This window comes from Uloborus diversus, chromosome 5, assembly GCF_026930045.1.
Source record: "Uloborus diversus isolate 005 chromosome 5, Udiv.v.3.1, whole genome shotgun sequence".
Classification (NCBI taxonomy): domain Eukaryota; kingdom Metazoa; phylum Arthropoda; class Arachnida; order Araneae; family Uloboridae; genus Uloborus; species Uloborus diversus.
Genome location: NC_072735.1, coordinates 149,981,345 through 150,004,626, shown reverse-complemented (window position 1 = coordinate 150,004,626; position 23,282 = coordinate 149,981,345). Strand labels below are relative to the sequence as shown.

General features: G+C 30.7%; 2 protein-coding genes across 2 annotated transcripts in view; one reads left to right on the top strand and one right to left on the bottom strand.

The window, feature by feature from the left end:
* LOC129222196 (xenotropic and polytropic retrovirus receptor 1-like) overlaps positions 1-10,988 on the bottom strand; it is a 39,765-nt gene extending 28,777 nt beyond the window's left edge. The window contains exons 1-6 of the mRNA XM_054856667.1: positions 10,920-10,988; positions 5,565-5,616; positions 4,052-4,153; positions 3,865-3,964; positions 1,478-1,493; positions 1,219-1,377 (exon numbers count right to left, since the gene is read on the bottom strand). Coding sequence (XP_054712642.1) covers positions 1,219-1,377; positions 1,478-1,493; positions 3,865-3,964; positions 4,052-4,153; positions 5,565-5,616; positions 10,920-10,988 — 498 coding nt within the window. The remainder of the gene's footprint in view (positions 1-1,218; positions 1,378-1,477; positions 1,494-3,864; positions 3,965-4,051; positions 4,154-5,564; positions 5,617-10,919) is intronic.
* Positions 10,989-12,991: 2,003 nt separating this feature from the next.
* Positions 12,992-21,416, top strand: LOC129222181 (partner of Y14 and mago-like). The gene is made up of 3 exons (XM_054856645.1): positions 12,992-13,045; positions 18,185-18,278; positions 20,620-21,416. The coding sequence occupies exons 1-3, from the start codon at positions 13,009-13,011 to the stop codon at positions 21,086-21,088; spliced, it is 600 nt and encodes a 199-aa protein (XP_054712620.1). The 5' UTR covers positions 12,992-13,008; the 3' UTR covers positions 21,089-21,416.
* The last annotated feature ends 1,866 nt before the right edge of the window (positions 21,417-23,282 follow it).

Genomic DNA, 23,282 nt, shown 5'->3' with positions numbered 1-23,282 from the left:
TTGAGTTAGTCCTACCAACACACAAAGTCAAAATAAAACAATGTGCTAATCAAACAGTAAATTAAATAGTTGTGGCAAAAAAAGTGTCATGTTGGGGACTCGATATTTGGCCAAAAAATGAAAAAAAAAACAGCAAAGTAGCCCTTATCAGACGCATTACCGAAATTTGAAGTTGTCTGCATATTTAAACATTAAATATGCAGACAACTGTAGTCAGTTTAAAATACAATCAAACCTAGTTAGAGAAAAAATCACCGTACCATGATGATTTGTTCTTGTTATTTAGATTTCATCTTATCTGATAAATTGTTAATTGATTGTTTACTCACAGGACCAAACAAATATTTCATGTTAGGTGACATTTTAGGTTAAGTAATTTTACATTAACAAGGTACAACTGTATTTTTTTTTGTAAGCTGTGCAAGGAAAAAACTCTTAAAGCATAATAAGTAATTTTTTAAGTTAAGAACCTTTACTTTAAAATAAATTTTGATGCTTTTACACATGCAACATCTCAACTTTCAATAAACTTGTTTTTTCTGAACCAGGGAGCTGAAAAGCATCAAAGCTTTTTAAGTTTGAAAGTTTTTATATACTACACAGAAATGTCATGGAAAATTTTCTCTTTAGTGAGAGGGGGACAAAATAAGTTTCTAGAATGTTGTGGTCATCACATAACTTTCTTAGTCAAGAATACTCTCTTAAAATTAGCAAGTGGTGCCACTCCCCTGAAATATTTGGTGCCAAAACTGAATCAGCCTTAGTTCCTATCTGTGGTCTGCACATCAGTTTCTCATTGAATCTGGGAATAATTTAAAATGAATACGTTTGATTGTGTCACCCATCTCTAACATTGGGGTCCATCTGCTTACCAAATTTTGTTTGAGTATTTGCTTTACCTCCTTAGATATATAGCAATCATGTTTAACAAGAAAAATATTTTCTAGTGCCACCTCATTAGTGAAAGGGTGCTAGATTCATCTTTTAAAATCTTGAACATTCATCAATACTTTAAAACCTAAAACTCTCATGAATTCAATATTTTTGATGCAGAATAAAGAAAAAATGTAATATGTATAAAAACTACTCACATTATGATCTAACTCAATAAGAACTTTTAAAAATTAAATTAATTACGGATACATTTTTTTACAAGTAAACAAAATGCAAATACAACTAGTTTTCGGCATTCTTAAAGAATAGATACAAAATGCTTACCTTGTCATGTTTTTTTAATATTTTGCGGAACCCAGTAAAGTTTAAATTTTGATAGTTTTGGAGAAGAATCAAACTAAGATAAAATTCACTAAATGCAAGTCTCAGTTCGTGCATCTTTCTGTATTGCACATTCTTCTTTACTTGATGGTTTAAAGCTTTCTTTACAGCAAACCTGAAAAAAAAAATTTTTAAGAAAAAGTTTAAAAAAGAGTTGAGAGGGGTCTACTGAGTAAGTACAGTGGGATGTTATTTCTTCAACAGTCCTAAAATGTAGTCTTAAATTATCTTTGGTTGCTTTAAGGAGATCATAAACCTTGCAACCACGGAATCTCATTTGTTATCACTCCAGTAAAAAACTAGTACAGGGTGTGGCAAAAATATCCGGATAAGCAATTTTTTTTCAAATAACAGTTTTTTTTTTTTTTTTTTTTTTTTTGTTTCACACTGTAGAACAGTCGAAATATATAAACTAGAAGATACAGTATAAATTCTTTTCAAATTAAAGTGGGAGACGACAGAAATAAGAACTAATCAAAAAGAAAATAGTTTACTTTTCCATGATACAAACTTTGCCAGAGTTTTTTGCTGTACCCTGCGAGTTGTGGCCATCACAAAACTTTCTTCAAAATGTTTCTTATGAATTCTTGGCTTTTAGGTAAAATTGCTAACTACTAAGTTCTGTTATTCCCAAAAGCAAAAATTAAACCTTGTTTAAATTAATTACAAACATTTTATTTGTTAACTAGAAGATGGCATCAGATAATAATTTTAAATCATTGCAATTTTTCCAATCATACGCCACATTAAATCAGGTCAAAGGCTTTCTCGATGCAATCATCAGTGAAAGATGTATCAAATATAAGTTTAGTTCATTTTCCACATTGTTGACTACAACTTGCACAAACAATAGCACTAACTAACAGTGGCGTACCTAGACCCGACTTTCGGGGGGGGGTTACTTCTTATATATATATATATATATATATATATATATGTGTGTGTGTGTGTGTGTGTGTGTGTGTGTGTGCGTGTATAATCGCTTGGAATTTTTTCCTTTTCTTCTTTTTTTTTCTTTCTCTTCTCTCTTCTTTTTCTCTTTTTTTTTTTGAGACTAACTTTTCGGGGGGGGGGGTTTGTCCCCAAAACCCCCCCCTTAGCTACGCTCCTGCTAACTAATTGGCACTAACAGCACCGAAATTGAATCAGCACCAGTTTCTGTGTTGGTTCACTTTTATTCCAAATTTCTCTTAAATTATTGCATTACTTCTTGAAATATAGCAGTCAATTTATATGAAAGAATGTTTGATTGTATCACCTTCCTTAAGAGCTACTAGTACCAAAGAAGAATCAGTTTAAATCTGTTCATTACTTCTTGAGATAAAAGTCACAAGTAATGTGAAAAGATTTTCTATTGCTCAACCCCCATTGCAATATTGGCATCAAAATTAAATCAGCCCCCTTTAGAGTCTACATACGAAACAATTTTTGTTTGATTACTCCCATTACTTCCTGAGACATAGCAGTCAGCAATTATACATGAAATGTTTAATTGTCACCCCTTTGAAGGAATTGCCACCAAAAATTAATGGGCACCAATTCACATGTGGGCACATATGTGTACCAAATTTTGTTCAATTTCATGCAGTAGTTTTTAAGAAAGAGCGGCCACAAAAAAAAAAAAATGGTCACACACATACATACAGACAGACATTTTCCAAAAAATGGCCAAAATGGACTTAGTACATCAAAATGTTTAAATCCATCAAAATTCGAAATTTTTCACAAATCCAACACTTTTTTCTCTACATTAGACATGAGAGAAAGTAATGAAGCCAGGAATAGGAAATTGACATTAATTAAATACGAGAACCTTCTAATTACCTTCCTCTCTGCCCATTAAAAATTTTTTGTACCAATCTAGTTCTATTCAGTGACCTCAATAAATATTAATTACATTCAGATAATTTAAAATAACTTTTAAAATTTTAGAGCTAAAATGTTTTTCATAAATTTGTTATAAAAATTGTTCACACAAGAACTAACAAAAGAAAAAAGAAAATTAGCATTGTCATTTGCCACATCCTATTATGTTTAATATCGCTGTTTTTTTTTTTTTTTTTACTGTTTATTTATTTATTTATTCTGTTTCCTTCCTTATGTCACCAAACTTTCTCACTAGGGTAGATACATATTACATAACTTCAGGGCCGCAGAGAGCCAAGGAGGGTTCCTTGTCAGTTACGTCTCTGGGACCCTCCTCCCCTCCTCTCCCTCCCCCCCCCCCAAAAAAAAGAAGAAAGAAGAAGAAAGAAAGAAAAAAATCAAAACTGCTTACTGGAAAACAATTAACTGTTAAGTACCACAACTGTAAGTACCCAAAGAATAAGTTTCAAATTTTTGCTTATTCTGCATATTTTTCCCCCTTTCTCTTTTTTTTTTTCTTTCTTTCTTTCTTTTTTTTTTTTTTTACGTTGGTGTCACTCCCTGCCCCCAAAACCTCTTGTCTGGCCTGCATAACTTTAAGAGTTATATGCAATCCCTTCCCCCCATGGATATCACCTCACATTAGCCAAGTGTCCGACCTGTAATATGTAATTCTGTATCATTGAAAAAAAAATGTTTATCGAATGCATAAACTTATTTCACCTTTTACTGCTTTTTTTTCCAAGTCCATCCTCACTGTTAACAGCATTATGAAGCTCACTTTTTAAGTTTCCTGACTTACGAGTTGCTTCAGCAATTTTTTCTGAAATTAGAATGTTTTTGAAAAGATACATAGACAAAGTTAATATTTGTTTGGTATTTTAAAAGTAAAGTGTGAATAAAAAGTCACCTGAGAAAAAAGTGTTGATTTTTCTCAGTTCTTTTTCACAGTGGTGGAAGAAATCTTCATCAAAATTGGCATAATAGCGGGCTATATCACTTTGATCAACAACTGTAAATAATACATACATAATAAATCATTTTACAAAACTAGAACTCATAACCCTTTCAAGTGAAACCTTATTAACATGAATATTATAATCATTAATTTAAATTTTTCTCATTGGAGCATAAAAATGGAAGGGAAAACATAAGTAGGGATTCTACAAAAAAAGGAATAAAATCTATACAATTTATGTGCTCTAGCGCTACAAAATAGAAATGTGATTTGTCTAAAAAATTCAATGAAGTAATAACTATCTGTGGCTAGTAAGGTTTTTATAGAGTGATTGTTTGAGCATTTTCTTTAGTCATAATTAGTAAAACTTTTATTTGCCAGGTGGCGAGTAATGAGTATGTATTTTCAGGTCCAGTTTGAATGGAAAAATAAAACAAGCATGAGGTTCTTTTATAAACTAAAATTACCTTTAAATAGTGAGATCATGTAAGAAACTGAATGATCATTATGAACAGATTAATACTTAAGGTACTTTTCCATTATAGGAGGCCCACTTGGTTTGGTGACTAGCAGGCCCGAATCGGGGTGGGCGACTTAGGCAGCCGCCTAGAGCAGCAGATTTTAGGGGCGGCAAATTTCAAAATTGGATTTTTTTTAAGAGTATGAATATTTGTTTCAGCTCCATAAGATTCAGTTTCAATGCTAAAAAAAATATTAATAATATTAATAATAATTTAGAGTGTGTACCAGCATTTGGATATCGAAAACATAGTTCAGAATTTAACTAAAAATTCAATTTACTTTCAGAGGCGGCAAATTGAGCGATTTAAAATTCATTTGAAAATATTAATATCTGTTTCAGCGCCATAAGATGCACTACTTTAATTATTATAAAAATATAATTTAAAGTGTGTACCAGCGATTGGACATGCAAAACCCAGTTTGGAATTTAAGTAGAAACTCCCTTTAATTGTAAACACTTTACTATTATTTTTATTTTATTACAATATCATTATTTTATATTATTATTATTCAATGGGGGGGGGCATTTGTCAATATCGCCTAGGGCGGCAGAGTTACTAGAGCCGGCGCTGGTGACTAGTTTACTTTCTACCTTAGATAAACTGCTTTAAGCGATTGGCAATATCTAGAAGTATGTGGAAATTCTAGAACTAAGAAATTAGAAGCTGTTGAATGTTGCCAACTAGGAAATTTTTAAGAACAATTGCAATAAATGAATTAAAATGAAAGCCACCAAACATAAAACAAATGCGCCAATTGAACTGCTTTTAATAGAAAAGTAAAAAAATAATCCTAGAACTTAGAAATTGAAAGTTGTTGAATGTTGCCGAGTACGAAATTTTTAAGTAACAGTAGCATTAAATGAATTTTAAATCAACAAACATGAAAAAAAGGAACCAATTAAAGTACTTGTAATGGAAAAGTAAAAAAATAATTTACATACCTTCTGGAGAAGGCGCTCTTTCCACTCCAGAATAGAGCATTGATTTCATTTCCTACGCGAAAGAAAAAAACAAGAAATAAATTCAAAATATATGGAAGTAAAGTATAGAATACTGAGTTATCTGAAAACTAATCAACAAAGAAATGACTCTTAATCCCATTTCAGACCACTCTTATGAATAGATTTTAACCCAAAATATTTTTCACACAGAAAACAAACCAAACAACAGATTTTTTTACTTTTAAAAAGAATGCAGTTCCTATAAGACCTCAAAAATCAACACATCACAAAATCAACACATCCTCACATCAACAAAATTCCAGAGAAAGTTAGGAATTTGGGGAATCTTGGATCATTATCAAAAATTTCAACGTGGCAGAAGTAAAAACATCAAAAATGATCGTTCTACTGGGCATTTTAGAAAGTTTATTAGCCATGATTAAAATAATTATATGCAATTGTTTAAGGTTGAACAAAAATCAATAAACAAATTTATAAGTCCAACCTAATTCATAGGATTCATATTGCAAAGACTTCTGAAAAAATTTTTCGAACAGCAATCGAAAGTCAGGAAGATTTTCTTAATTTTAGTTCAACCCTTTCAACGAAACACTAAAAAACTAAGCACTGGTACTATATGATATAATTTTATATTATCTGAATATTAATTAAAAGTTTAATAACAGTATTAGCTCAATTATACAAAAATGGTGAATAAAGTCGAATTCAGTTCCCTAATTTATTGCTTGAGGGGAAACGAGTTTGAAAAAAAAAGAAGGCTACAAGAAAATATGAAAACAATTTCATTTACATCAATTCGATCAAAACAATTAGCAAAAAACCTAATCATGGAAATAAATTTTTTTCAAAAAACAAAAATAGGATCGCAAAAATGAAAATCCTATTGCACATGAAAATTATACATATTTGATAGATTTCCATCATTTTAATATGTTTATGTTCTCAAAAAGGAGGCAAAATATTCTTGATTTTTCTTGGAATGCCCTGAATGTTTCTGCTGGAATGCTCTCCTGAAAGTTTTCCAAAATTGAAGACCTAAATATGAAGTTATAGGCAGCAAAGTTGTGTTTTCAGGTTTGGCATATCTCCTTCCCGGAATTCATTCAAAAACAAATTTTTAAAACTCAATTCTAGGCAACAATTAGTGGCATAAAATGAAGGGATAATTTTTTGTTGACCCAATTTTTGGCTAGGCACTTATGCTCTTTTAACTATTCTAACTACGGATAAAAATTTTGTATAAAACCCACCTTCAGTTTTTCTTTTCCAAAGCCAATTGATTACTTTAGTTTTTTCAGTGATATTGATTTCCAGAATAATGTACACTGCTCAAAAAAACTAGGGGAGCACATAGTTTCCACAAAATTGAGAAAAATATTATTTCGGAAACTAACTTCAAATAAAGCTTACATGTTTTCAGAAAATATGAGAATAATACGTAAACTTCGAAAGCAAATCAACGTTTCTGTTGTAGAAAAGCAGAAATAGGATAGAAGTGCAGAAATTGAGATTTAACAAAAGTCCATTTTTCTGACTGAGCGGTAAAATTCAACCATTATTTCTTTTTTTTTTTAATTGGAAGATGCCACAATGCTGCACTAGATTCCATGGCTTGACGTTTTATCTGGGGACTGGAATTCGGGTCAACACAAAGAACTGTAGGAGACGACGTTAGAGAGGCATAATTTCTAGAGGAGTAATGTTCCCAGTCAAATGTTTTCTGTTTCTTTTCTGCTGTATTGCATCTTAATGCATGTGTATACTCCATTTTATGCTTTTGCAAGGCTACCTCACAACGGTTTCTTCACTTTTGTGATTGCTCACCTAATTATTTTGAGCACTGTATTATTTGTTTGAAATACAAAGCTGTCTGTAGCCCTAGTAAAAAAAATTTTAACATTTTGGACTGATGTGGTACTTTGCAATGATTCCTTCATTCATTTTTCCACTTTATTTTGCTTTGAATATCATACCTGTTGAATCTCTTAAAAAAGTTTTTTTCTTCACTTTCCTTTTTTTTTTTTTTTTTTTTGTTTTCTTTGCATTCAAAAACTTGTGAAAAACTGGTGTGACTATTCATTACAATATTTTAAATCTCTCTCATTTTATTTTAAATACTTTTCTGTTTAAAACATATATATTTCTGTTTGGATGTGATTTCCTTGATATTTATTTATAAAGCCAGAAATGTAAATAATTCATCACCCCTATGAAGTTATCATGTTTATTTATCCATTCCTTTATTAAAAAACTGAAGCGTATCATGAGTTTTATAATGTACTGAAATATTTTTCCTTGTTGAAAAACAATTTTTGAAATGCAATTTTAATCAGTGGATCTTAATTAGGTCATCTAAAAATATACAAAATTGTGGATGCTTCAAATTAATATTTTAAGATAGCATTTCTTTTAAAGTTATAAAGAAAAAACACTCTGTTACTTTTATTCAAAATTTTTTTATATTATCATTTTAATTTTTAAAACTGCATAGCTTTTTCTTTATTATCCACGTGCATCACTAAAATGAAAATTGAATGGAATTCTAAAAAACTGGGCCAGACCCCCATTTGAAGACAGCCTTCTCAAAAAAATGACAAGAGGTCAGGTGGTCCAATGTCTGAATACTGCCCAGGTTTCTACTAGACATAGGTCTGTCGCTGGAACCATCAAATTTCATGGTCTTTAGAGTTTTGTTCATTAAGAGAGTGCTTTCAGTTTAAAAAAAAAGAAGTTTAATCCCTACCGTCCTTGGAGATAGCACCAGTCAGTGTGGAATTTTCATCGCAAAGAGAGGGCAATCATACCCGGGGCACTGAAAAGGGAAGGGGTCGAACCCACAACCTCCAGCACATAAAGCAAGTGCTTCCACTAGTGATGGGAATAATCAAGAACTTTTGACATTCAAGATCTCGGGAGTCGAATACTTCTGATAATCGAGATCTTTTGAAACCCAGAACTCAAGCGAATGACAATGGAGATCTTTTGAAATCTAGAACTCGAGAAATAGCAGTTGAGATTTTTCAGAATCAAGAACTTGAGTGATTGACAATTGGAAGCTCGAGCAATTGACTTCTCGATTATTTTGAATCGAGATCTCAGGATGTTGTAATCGAGAACTTGAGCTCTGATAATGGAGAACTCGAGATGTGACAATCGAGAACTTAAGATACAATAATTGAGAACTCTAGATATGATAATCAAGAACTTGGGATAATCGAGTTCTCGAATGATCTTGAGTAATCGAGTGATTCTATTATGAGAACTCGATTATGCCCATCACTAATTTCCACTGCTCCAGCCACAGAGGCTTCAAATTTTTTATTCTAACCCACTTTAGCACTCTACATTGTATGGGAGAGCCTGAATTTCCCAGTATTTTAATTTTTGAAGTTTTCTTTATGAAATACAGTTGGATCTCTGCTTAACGACTTTCAAGGGACTGCAAAAATCGTCTTTAAGTAGAAAGCGTCCTTAAATAGAATGCTTTTAACACTATAGTGGGCTATCTGGGACTGTGAAAAGTCGTCCTTTAAATAGAGAAAGTCGTTCAATACAGCATCGTTAAACAGAGAGCCTACTTATTAAACATTGTTCAGAAATATACTTATTAAAATTAACGATTATAATATCAAAGGAATATTAGGCATTTTTCATGTTAAATGGAATTTGTTTATCTTTCACAAAAGACATAAAATAGATAAATGTTTTAACTTTTAAATTGGATCTTAAAAAAATACTAGTTTTTAATTCATAACTCAGTATTTTGCCAAATATTTAGTATGCAGCAAAAGGTGTAATTCGGTGTATCTCTACTTTGTATTATACTATTGTTAGTATATATAAAGTTACATTCCATAAAAAACATCATATATTAAAGTAGAGACAATTATGTTATAAAGTTGGTGCAAAATATGCCCTCTGATACAGCAATACAATTAAGTTCTACTAAAGTTATAAATGTTTTGTTTTCCAGCAATTTCCGCTCCAATACCTTCATTGTTGATTAAAACTTGATTAATTTAGACATTTAGATACTGTTGCTTTGTGTTTCTCAAGTTTGTAGTCCGGTTAATATAAGAAAAGTCCCCCCCCCCTTTTTTTTTTGAGGTAACATTCATAAGCTGAAATTTCATGATGCTACATTCAGGGGTGGATCCAGAAATTTTGTTAGGGGGATCAAGTTTCAGTAGCCAGTGAAGTGGAAGAAAAAAACAGCATAATATGAACCTTCTTCCAAATATATGATATTGCACATCAGTTAGTACTTTTTATGACATTCTATTAACTTACCCATATATGTATTCTAATAAAAACTATTATCATGAAAAATATAAATAACAATTTATTAGTTGTATAATAGGCAGTTCATATCTAAGTTATAAAAATTTTCAAATGATAAAATTAGATATTTTTATATTAAATGTTTCCAATGAAAACAAGAAACACACAGCATTGCTGTATTAAAATTTTCTACAACAACGTTAAAAGAAGTACAAATATGAAAAATATATCAAACACGCATTTCGGAGTTTTCATTGTAAAAAGGAACTTTTACAATGCAAAAAAAAAACTTATGGAGAGCATCCATTTAAATGCCAATTTCATCTTCTTATACGCGTGCTTGTACTCATTTAAAAAAATGTTTTTCATCATAGGGGGGTCAGCTGACCCTTTGACCCTCCCCTGAATCCGCCCTTGGCTACATTCGAAAAAATTGGCCAATCAGTAAATGAAAAGAGAGAAACATAAAACTGAATCCCTTGTAGAAATAAATCGATGAGCAAAATAAATAAATAAATAATATATATAAGACACATTGAACTGCACAGGTTTAAACATCCAGTTTCAAAAACTTGAGAAAATAAATGGAATTTTTAAAAAAGCAAAATAAAAAACAACCAAAGTATGTTATCGGAAATGTCAGAATAAAATGACGCTTAACATAATGAACAGAATGTTTGGATACTGCGTATGGAAAGAAAATCAAGCGAATGCTTTGAAGTTACTATTATGTTTTCCTTACGAAATTGAATCATTTATTTTGTATAAAATCGGAACAGAAAAATTTTCAAGCAAAAATCAGAATTATAACAAAAATCATAACTGCAAGTAGAAATACGAAAAAACAAAGTTGCACATTATTATGTTAGATACTACAAAGAATAGCAGTCGAGAACTGCGTCGAACGAGAAAATTTTTATTTTGAAGTAGCTTTCAAACTAGCAATTGTTTCGTTCAAAGAAAATTAGTTCAAAGAAAAAGAGAAGTTAATTTTAATAGGAACCTAGTTGAAAACTGTCACAGTTGTAAATTATATATTGTGTAATTCGTCACCTCGTATTGTATGTACTGTTTTCGCCATTCTGGGGTAATATGTGCTGCTAAATGCTCTGCAAACTTCATCTTGGGTAAGGAAATCGCTTTTTATGCACATGAATATATGCATCAAAAGCATGAATCCCATCAAATGTTTTTCAATCTCTATCCGGGGATTATTCGATAAAGGTGCTTTTCCAAATGTCGCCAAATTTTGGCGATAAATCTCTCTCTTATGGCAACAAAGCGCCACTGTCGCAATACTACGGCAACCCTACTATTTTCCCCTTCCCTGGCGATAAACTGCTCTCATAGCAAACCGGCGCCACTACGGGGATACCACGGCAACCCCTTTACTACCCACTCTACGGAGCGGAGCGCCCCCTGCCTTTCCCCCCACCCCCGCATTTCGGATGGGAGTGCAGTGGTAAATTAAATTCACCTCGTGGCCAAATTTTTTTTTAAATTAATTTAAATTGGGCGTTTTTCTTTTTTCAAAAAACTAAGAGGATCTTATTGAAAACCTGCAAGCAGTGAGTACAACTTTTTACTTTTTTAAAATTCAAATTTGTAAAATAGTTTTTATAAAACAGCATGGGATGCAGTGATTTCATCGTTACATAACCACCCCTTCTTTTGTAGTGCTTAATTTTACAAAAATAATTAATTTTTTGAAGTCTAATATTTATTTTAATCCTAAATTTATCCTTTCCAATCGTTTTTTAATTTTTTTCAGTCCAGATGTATTTAGATTTTGCTCTAATCAGGCTAAACCTGTTTGCAACCATGCCGTTTTATTTTTGTTATTTTATGTGTTTTCCTTAAACTGTTGCTAAATTTTTTGGCCCCCATTTCCAGACGCTATTTTTTTCGCTCTGCAAATGAAAAAGAAAGGATGAAAATATTTTTTTTTTCTATCCTACTTCCGTGGGAAATGAATGAATTTCTCGTGTTTTGTAGGGTTTATTTTTTTAATTGAATTTTTAAGAGTTTATTTATTTAGATTAGTTAAATAATAGTGTTTTTGAGGATATTTCCCAAATTAATTTTTGATTTGATGTTTCTTTTAATGTTTTTATGGTCATTGGGAAAGTATCTTAATTTGTGTGGTCGGCCATACATAATTCGTCCGACCGCATAGAATATCATTGGTCGGCTGTTGAAATTAGATCCCGCCCCTTTGGTCGGGTTCATAAAACAGTCCCGACCCCAGGCAGTAATAATTTCTATTCTGCTCATGCACAGAAGTTGGTCGGTGCTTCATTACATTTCCGGCGGTCGGGTCTGCAACCACTGCCTTACTAAAAATATATCAATCTAGTTTTCGCAGCATTTTATTGTATTGTTTAGGGTTTATTTATTTAGATTAGTTTATAATTAGTGTTTTTGTGCATTAAATTATTCAAAATTTCTTTTTTAATAGGTTAATTATTTATTTTAATGCTTTTTACCGTTTTTTAAAGAATTTTTCTTGCCTAGTTTTCTTTGCATTTCAATGTAATTTTCAGTGTTTATTTGATTAGATTAGTTCATATTAAGTGTTTTTAAGCAGTTGAGTTTTTTAGTATTTTTCTCGAGATTTAGTTGTTTTTGAACCTTTTGTTTACATTTTGATGCTCCAATTTCTTGTATTTCTGATGCAAAAACTCCATTTCATTCATTTTCCAGTAGGTTAGTAAAAAAACATACGTTTCTCCCCCCTTTTTTTCATTGGCAGAGCGGGAAAAATAGCGCCTAGACTTTGGCGCCAAAAAATTTGGCGAGCTTTGAAAAAGTCGCCAAGACGCACCTTTATCGAAAACTTCCCCTCTATCCACCTTTCCCGTCTGCTAAAACTCCAGCAGCCGAATTTATGCGATTTATGTTGTTGTTGATATTGCGTTTCTGGGATTGTTTTACGGTTGCCATTACAAGTATATTTTTTGTAAGGTATACTTTTGCATATCGGAAGAATCTTAAGTTATTCATGCATTCTCTAAATCGTGTGAATTTTAGGTTCAACAAAATGCTTCATTTTTGAGAGTAAATTCGTTCAAAGTTTTTAAAAATGATTTTTTTAAATGTTTAGCTAAAAGAAACTTCAACTTCTTATTGTGTTTCTATAAATATGGCGGCTGCTAATTCGTATGTTCAAGATGACACGGGTAAAAAATTTATTTAAACCCTCTTTGCTCTTTGTCCTCTCACCAGATAAATTTATGATGGTGAAATTTTAGAAATTTGCATTTCATTCATTAAGATTTTGTGTCTTTTTCATTGGAAATATATCTTTATATGACTGAAAAAACAAGTTGTCTCCTACAAATGCGCTAGCTGTGTTTTAGTGAATTAAACATTGCAATACTAATACCGTACTTGAGAAATAATAAATAAATAATTTCGAATTAAGAATGCATTACAGCCCTTATCAAGTCAGTTTGTTTCTCTTCAAATTAAGTTTTGCATTTTCTCCACGTAATTCATCTTATTGTTTTTGAAGGCACCAGCATGTATTTTTATGGCTGTAAAAAAAGCTCGTCTTTAAAGTTCGATTATTTTTTAAACATGTGAATGCCTTAATACCATCTGACTTATATGTGAATTAATGAAGAGTTGGAAGGGTTCTCTCTTATTATATACTAAAAAATTAAAGGTATTGTTTTCTATTTGGATTTTGTTAGATCTTCCCTTTGATGATTTCTATCAAAAAAATACACCTTTCCCCTTTGATTTTTTTTTTTTTTAACTTGTAAGTAAAGCATGCTGGGAATGAAGATACTTTTAGCAGTTGAATAATTTCATTATTTTTAACTTCAGTTTCTTATTCCTAACCCTTTTCCTTTTCAATTAATCTTTCTTATAACCTTTCATTTTCTGATCCGGCTTTAAAAATTAATTACAAAACAAATAGACTGCGAAGTTAGATAGACTAAAAAATCCAATATTAGAATATATTGCCAATGTTGGAAATGAGCAATTCCATGGTGTCGGATGTAAAAAATGAAGAAAATTTTCTCGGTTTTAATTCCATTTACCAAATATAAACTGATCCAAAATGATTAAATTTATTTAAAAGATACTTACTACATCCCACTGAATAAAAATCATGTCAGTTTTTCAAAATAGATCCCTAAAGTATAAATTTAAAAAATTTAAAGAGTTGGTGTCGGAAGTAAACACTCAAATAATAAAATTGATGGTTCACTTAAAAATTATTAAAAGTCTGTGAATTGGCTTACATTTAAATTTAAAAAAAAAACGCTTAATTCTAAAATATACTTATGATTGAAGCATATTTCAGTTTTCAAATGATATTATAAAGAATAAAATTATTGAAAAAATATTTTTAGCTTGGTGTCGGATGTAAATTTTCGGCGTAGGAAGTAAATTGTTCATATTGGACGTTAACTATTGCTCTTAAATGTAAATACATAACAATGATTACAGTTATAAATATATAAATTATAGGTTACATATACTGAAACAAAATTCACCAAGAAAATTCAAAAGTAGGGTTGGTTGGGAGAAGTGGGATACTGGTTGTAAGTGGGTGAAACTGAATTAGGTTTCTGGTTTAACTGGTTTAGGGTATTTCCCCCTAAAACTGAAATATGCATATGGTTTTTATACTTTTTTTTACATTAATCATGTGAAAGTTCATTACAGAGATTAATTTTGCACATATTTGGGTTTCGTGGAATTTTTTTCTAGGTCAGAGAGCTTAGTCAAAAAAGAAAAAAAAATCTGAAAAAAATTTTTTTGGCGAGTTCAAGCCGCATTTTTCAAAGTGTTTCCCGGATAGCTTTTATTATTTTTTTATGATCATTAAACCTTCATGTGCAGTTTAACTTGAAGTGCATACTGCAATCAGAATATTTGAATCAAATATTATTAATAACTGTTTTAGAGGAGGGGTTCCAGTTACCCCGTAAAATTTTGCTATAAGAGGTCCTCACAGTACAGGGTTCCCCCATAACAGTGAGGATTTGAAAATCAAAAGCAACTCTGATGAAATATTTGTATTTGAAATACAAGACAACTAATATGACTTAGTAGTAATTGATAGTTCACTACAAAAACTGCTAAAGCTGGTAACTAGTTATTTGAAATTTACCTGAAAGAAAACCATCAAAATTTATGTAGGTTGAATGTTGATAATGGTTCTTTCTTAGCCAACTTTATATAAACACAGTCATTTAGTGTTTCCATTTTTTTTTTCAATTTATAGTTTTGGCTAACTTGTCAAAATTGATCTTAATCAACTATATTACATTTATTCAACACACCTATGTAAAAGTAGTATATGTACCGTACCTAAAGGCTTTCATTTAATTTCACAAATGAAATTGTTTTAGTTTTTTGTTTTAAAATGTTCTGTGATACAGATTTAAAAGACACTAAAATCTTATAAATGGATACATTTACAAAAAAGTAATTCACACTAAAAATTTACATACTTTATCATGTAAGACTCCCTTATCCCGTTTTTAAATATGCTTCATTTAAATTTAATTAAAAGGGAGGTGACCCACTTACCCCTTACTATGGGGTAAGTGGGACATCCATTCGATTAAAAAAAAATACTTAAGAATAATTAAAGCATCATTTTAGAAAATTATGATAGACTTTTTTTTTTTTTAATAATGTTCAAGAAACAATAATATAATAACTTTCATTTTTTTGTTTCGAAACTTTTGTATAAGTTTTCACAAACGAACTGTTTTCAAAAGAGGTCCCACTTACCTTAATCAACCCTATATGTATGTACAGTAAATTCACTAAGTTGTTTTTTATGTATGTTTCACTTTGAAATTAAAGGCAAAAAAAGGAGATACACAGTTGAAAACATATGCTGTTTAAAGGAATGTAACAGTGTCAGACGTCAATGATGTCGGACGTAAAAAAATTTTTTACGCTCGACACCTAGATTTTTATAAAAAATATTCACTTGTTACAAAATGAAAATAGGTTACATCAATGAGATTGAAAATCTTACTTTTTATGCAAAAAATACATGTATGTAGCTTTAAAATTATTGGCTCTGCATAATTAATTTGCTCATTTTGGTGTCAGATGTAAAACACTTAATTGTACAGCAGAGGAATTCTTTTACAAATCAAAATGAATTATATTTTGACACATTTTTGCAACATCATCAGCAGCACATTGTATCTTTAAATGGTTATTCATCTCAATTCATAATATTAGTATGTATTTTTTGGAAAAAACAGGATTTCTTTGAGAGTCACCAAATAAGGTTTGAAAATACTCAAGATGTTGAGCTTAGTTTAACCTCCTGTAACTTATTTATAACTGAAGTCGTCAAATTTTAAACAGGCATTTCAAAATATACAATTCTTGACCTTTAAAATGACACCTTATTTGTTTAGAAATTTTAATTTTGAAAATTTGATCATCTGGTTGACCTTATCATGGAATCGCCCAAAAGAAGAACTTGGGCCCTGTTTGGATTTGATTTGTGGACTGTTTACATCATGCAATGTTGTTAGGCACAAAACTATTTTCATATCATGTAGCATAAAATTTATTAAACAAGCATAACATCGAAAGAGGTCATTGCATTCCTTTTCTAGAATTATTGTTTATCTTATTATGTTATAGGTATTGACTAATTTCTTTTAAGAAAAATGAACATTAAACCTCTTATATAAAAGTTTCTGCTATACTGGCAAGATTCCTTTTTTTTAATCAATAATTTTAAATGTTGTGTTAATGAAGCACTCTTTGATAAAAAATGTATTGATACCTCCAAAAGAAAAAAAATCGTAAATGGTAATTTTGGCTACCAAAGCATTTTGGTTTTGTTTTGAGGCAAGATGGGTTCAAACCGTCTTGTAGTTAGGGGAAAGATGTACCCCACCCCCCTCTGAATCCTCATTTATGGAAACAAAAATAGGCTTTTTTAAATTCAATATTCATAGAACATGGTAAAAAAATATGGATGACAGAGTTCAATTGATAATTTTTCAATTGAACTTAAAAAAATTTCCCCTGACTTTCAATCATGGTTATCACACAGAAGTAAAGGATAATCCAATTAATATAGTAGAAAATTTGCAAAAATGATTGCAGACATGTTTCAGAATTACAAAGAACCACTTTATCTGCAAAAAGAGGAAGTTATGGGTTAGAAACATTTTAATTTAACTAGGAACAATGCTTGAATGCTCTGGTGTCTTTTATCCTTAAACTCCCTTCTTTACACATAAAAGAGTGACTCCTTGTTACGCTGAAACATGTCAACTATTTTTTTTTTTTTTGCAAATTTGAACTACACTTTAATGATTTTTCATTCTTAAGGTTAAAGCACAAAAATAATTATTTTCTAATGGCAGATGTATTTGGAGCAAATGAAGTATTTTATTTTATCATCAACATATCAAAATTACATAATCAGTATCAAGGTGTTGGATTTGGTCTTAGTGCAAGACTGAGAGGCATGTGACATGAGGGAAGCACATTTTAAATGTGATATTAGGAGAAGTTAAAAGTTTAAAATAGTGAGAAAAAGTCACAACAGCCTTTAGAAAAGGATCAAATATAATTTTTAAAATGTCATTTCGTTGTAATGTTAACTAAATCTCGAGAAAAAGAGAATAGTCTCGTCTTTTTTTAAAACCAACTAAAGGATAATTTGTCCAAAAAAAATTATTCCTAACTTAACAAAATTAATTGAATTTACCATTATAATCAAAAAATTAAAAACATCTTTTTTAATTACTTTTCTTAGGCATAGGCTCTGTTGTAAACACTTTTTTCACAAGTTTTTCATGACCTGGGATTCAAAGTTTTTTTTTTTTTTTTTTTTTTGCAAAACAGAAAATGAATGAACAAAATAAAATGGAGAGAGAAAAGAAAATTTCCACAGGTCAGGTTTTTTTTCTTATTACCTTTAATGTTTTGTGATTCAAAAGTTTTTCTTTCTTTTTTTAAGTTATAAAAATAAAAGAAAAAAAACTCAATGATCCACGGAATTTTTTAAAGCTTTGCCAGGTCTAAAAAGGTTGAGAAATATATTTCTATAGGTTATTTTGATGCAATTATGGAATCATCCCTTTTATGCATGGTTTTAATAAAAAAAATTTGGATTTCCTCCTCTTTGCTCTCTTACCACTCTCATCCCTAAACCTGAAACAATAATTTTCCTTAATATTGAGAGAATCCCAAATTTCCAGGTTGTGTTATCACTGTAGAAGATTAGACACTCCTTGCATTTTAAATGTCTTTAAAAAATGTTTAGTTTATAATATTAAATATGATTTTTTTACTATATAAAACAATAGGTACTTACATACCTGCTACCCAAAGACCTGATGGCAGTTGGAGAAAAGCAAGAAGGGTAAAAGATGGCTATATTCCTCAAGAAGAAATGCCTCTGTATGTGTAAACATTATTTTGAAATCTTCAGAGTCATTAGTAGTATTCATAAAACATATTTCATTTCAACTGCATTTATTCTCTGGTTTAAATAACTACACTATTTTATTTATTTATTTTTTAAATTTATTTAAACTACTTTGTAAGATATAGTACTATTTTTCTACCTCATCAGATAAAGCGCATCACCAGAGGATTGTATTTATGAGATCATATTTACTACGAAAAATGAGAGGTGGGAGGACAAGTTTTGTGTGAAAAAGGGGGCACAGCTATAAAAAATTTCCAAACCACCAAACTTGTGTACTAGTATTAAAATTAATAAAACTGATTCAGATGCATTTCTTGCCCACTTCAGCTATTTTGTTGACTATCTGCAAAATCAGTTCATCCCCAATAACCATGCCACCATATTTAGCGGATATTCCAGAATCCACACTTGGGAAGTGTGATAAGAATTTTCAAGCATTTGACTTACGTTTTTGTGTGATGCATGTTAAAAAATGAATCGTACTGGCCTTTTGAAATCAAACTATAAAAAAAGAATGTATTTCATTCCAATTGAAAACTTAGTTTTTTGATTTTATTCCTCCATGAAATTTTTATACATTTAAAATAGATATAACAAAGTAATCAATTATTTTGTGGGTTTTTATTTTGTGCCTCTAAACTGGATACTTATTGACCCTAAATTACTTGATACTAAACACACAATAGCTGCATTCACATGAGACTTATGTCCCTCTCATTTCCTCACTTCCTCTGAAAAAAATCGGTTGGAAATTCACATAAATGAGAATATGAAAAGAGATTGTACTCAAGAAAGTGGTTTTACCCAGCATCTTTAGCAGCTATACCCAGCAAGTAAACAAACTCGTTTCGCCTAGTGCATTCTGGGGAGAGAAAAAAACTCATTTGCCCGAGAAATAACCAGAATGTGGTATAAAGTAACTTTTTTACGGGATTGAAAAGCTTCATGTGAATGGGGATACTGAACTTACTTTTAACCACTTATTAAGATTCCATTTTTTATTTCATTTGAATAAGCAAGGATTTTTCTTACATTTACATATTTGTATTATCTTTCGTCTCCTTTATTACTTTTGATAGCCCTATGTTATTGAGCATAGTGTAATAATGAACATGAAGAATAACCAGATTTCCATTAATGTTATTAGGAACATTTAAAAAAACTTTTCCTTTGTCTTATCTCATGATTCACTTGAAGCCTGAACTATATATCAGAAGAAACTAAAAGAAGGTAGTTATCTTCTATAAAGCCAAATGAGCCTAAAAAAGAACAATGCTGAAAAAAATCTGCATCTGGTATTAGATACTCAAAATTCACATGTGACCATGAAGGCACAATATTAATTTGATTCTTATACTAACTGTTCATAAAATTACGCCCATTCCCAGATAATGCTTCAGATCCAACATTTCTTCAGTGAAAATCTCAAAGTTTGCTTTAATGTGTAAAATTTCAACAGATGTTTACTGACTGATAAATGTTTACATCAGATGGAGAAATTCTATTGGTTGTTAAAAACTAAAAATTAAGGGGTAAAAAACAAAACAAAATTAAAACCGAAATATTCAGTTATATTTATCATAAACAGAGAAATAAAATAGGAGAGAAATAAGACTTTTTCTTTTCCCCCTTTTTTGACAATTTACTTAAGAGTCCATGCCTCAAATACTTTAATTCCAAAGAGTATATTCTACTAAATTAAAAGTTGTAGAGTTAATGGAACTTTTGTACATTATGATTCATTTTCTTCATAGCATTATTCTATCCTGTATAAAGCAATAACTTGCCATGAATTTTATCAATATCTTACAGTTTAATCCCATTTTAATGAAGTCCGAGAGATCAGCAAATAGTTTTGCTGTCACAAAATTTCATTGTATGGACATTGCAAATATTTACCTCGTTCCTTCCCATATAATTTGAGTTGGGAATTACCAAAGTCTTTGCTAAAACAAGTATTTTGCTACAATGGTCTTTGCTAAAACAGAATTTGACTGTATTTTTATGATCAAAATATTTTTAAATTTTCCAAAAATTATATTTAAATCTTGGATTTCAGTTGTTTGGTTTCAGTCAAGCTGCCAGCAAACAATTTAGGAAGGGGATTTGGTTTGTTTTAGTCATTTTCTATGGTCAAAAAATGAAGAATTCTGGGTTCTGGAGAGAGATATCCTGAAATCCTTGCACTGTCATTGTTTGGTTTAAAACATTTGTCTATGTATTTTGTAAAAGAATGAACCATTTCCTCAAATCAAGCAACGATATTATTTCACCTTGAATCTGCCTACTAAAATTATTTCATTTATTTAGATATGAAAGCAAAGGCAAGCAGTGGGCTAAAAGTAAACCAACATATCCTATTGGTCTGGACCCAAAATACCTCGAGCCTGCAAAGAGTACGTCTCAAAAGATTCCTGGACTGTCTTTAACAGAAACGGAAGTAGCTTCTAAATCTTCAAAGAAGAAAAAGAAAAAGAAGAACGACAGTCAAAAAATAGACAATCTTTCTAACAATGTGGCAAATATAGACTTATCATCAAAAGCCTTAAATGATTTAAATTCTGAAAATTCCACTAAAAATTCTCAGCCGGTTGCTACCGACCCTGCAAAACGATTACGGAATTTAAAGAAAAAGTTAAGAGACATAAATGCATTGAAGGTTAAAATTGAATCTGGTGAGTTAGCAAATCCTGAAAAAGATCAGTTGGATAAAGTCGCTAGAAAAGGAGAAATTGAAGCGGAAATAGAAGAATTGGAATTAGAACTTGAAATTTCATGATTATTATGGCTGGAATTGTTTAGAGATGATATAAATTCATTTTCTGTTTGTTACATTTGCCATCTCTGAGGTACTCATGCTTAAAAAAAAATCTCTCAGAAAAGTTTCTTTTATTTTATGTGACAAAGTAAAAAAACCACTCAATTCATTACATTTGATAAATTTTTATTAATAACCTGTGTTTTCCTTTTAGGAAATAAAAAATTGTTTTCTTAGATTTGGTCATGTGGTTCGACTAATTGTAGAAACTGCTTATTACATAACAAAACATAGTTACATAATGAACGCACTCAATTGATATACAATAGACCCTCCTTTACATGGATTTTATAATACACAGTTTAAGATTTGACGTCTTCATTTTGTATTACACGGATGAGTCTTGATTTTACGGGGAGCAGCATTGCAATCAGAGAAAAAACTTCTGTCCTTCAAAATCAAAATTTAAAAAAGATTGCTGGTAACATACAATTAACTGCATTTTAGCATGTTAATGAGCAAGCTTAGGTTACTGGAGACTTTTTTTTCTTATTGGTTTGTAGAATCCTTTTCTATTAAACTTGCACATTTAAGTACTCACTGAAAAAGAGCTTTTGGAATGACAGAGTACAAAACCAATGAGAATACATGGGTGACACACAAACAAAAACTTTCATAATCATTATGACCATGTTCATATTTAAAACTGCTCATTTTATAGCATCACGGTAAAATTATATGGGATTTGGTATTTAGTTGGCTTGAAATTAATAAAGATATTTCATGTCCACATTCAATACTATTTTTGTACTTATATGTAGATTAATTGGTTTTAAGGGTATTGCTTAAAACAAAATAATCCACAAAATCAAAATTTTAGTTAATTGCCAGTAGCCGGTAGACATTTATAGTAACCACTTCTTTTTATCATAAACTTTTTTTATTTTAGTGAAAACAAGAAAAGCACTAAACTTAAAGGTAAGCTCTGTGAGAAAATATTGGCAGGCATGAGATCTAACTACAACGTTGCACATGTAAATATTAATGGAATAATAAAATTTAAGACTTCATATTGATTCAACCATCAATTTTGGTTTTCCAATTGAAAAAAAATGGAAGTGCATAGATAAATTAAGAATTTAAATTGATTAAAAAGAATTGTTTATCTGAATGAATAACTCATATTTTGAAACCAAATCATGAAATATGTACTGCTATTGTATACAAAAACGGAAATAACAGGAAGGGTTGAAACAAAGAGATTTTTTCTTGTGGCTAGAAAGATTGATGAATCAGTTTTGTGGGATCTAAGATATCCACCAGGATCACATTGGACATTTTTGATTAGTTAATATGTTTTCTAAAGTCCCTTTCTGCATTGATAATTTCTGTCATTCAATATCTTAGCAGCACTCAATTCTTTTCCATAGCTTCACATTTCTTTTTCACCTTCCCCCAAGGTGAAAACCCCAACACACCTGCATGTTTGTGCATTTTTATGTTACAAGTTAATTTGCTTTTTAAAGTCCCTTTCTGCATTGAGAATTTCCCCCATTTAATATCTTCTTAGCAGCACTCAATTCTTGTCCATAGCTTCACATTTCTTTTTCACCTTCCTTCTGGGTGAAAACCCCAACACACCTACATGTTAGTGCATTTTTATATCACAAACTAAGTATAGCGAAATAGACAAGACTTGCTTGGAAAAAAAAACTAAAAATTAACAGGCAGGTTGAATTTTTGATTTAGTCGCTAAAGAGCTAATAATGGCTTAAATTATTAGTAACCTTTTTACTGAGTTTTAAAAGGTTTTGCAATGTTTTACAACAAACCTTCAGCTGATTGAAATTATTCTGAAGCAATAGCTTATACAGACTTTGGTGCCAGTCTCCCCCAAAAAGATTTATAAGCGTACTGGCTCTCCATAACATATATATTTTTCTTTTGAATTTTAGCAGTGTTATTTTATCCGACTGTTCAGTCTGATATTGCCCTCATACCTCTTGCCCTCCCTGTGCCATGGGGATTGCAGGGCTGCTATGTAGAGGCGTAGCGTGACTTAAAATTTTGAGGGGGCACCAGGGCTTTGGCCAAGAAAGGTGTTCCTCAAAACATTGATTGCAACACTGTCAATCGCAGTTTAACTTTTAAAATATTTTAACAAAGTAGCAGCATAAATTTCCATTAATTTTGCTGCTTTACTACACATTGGTTC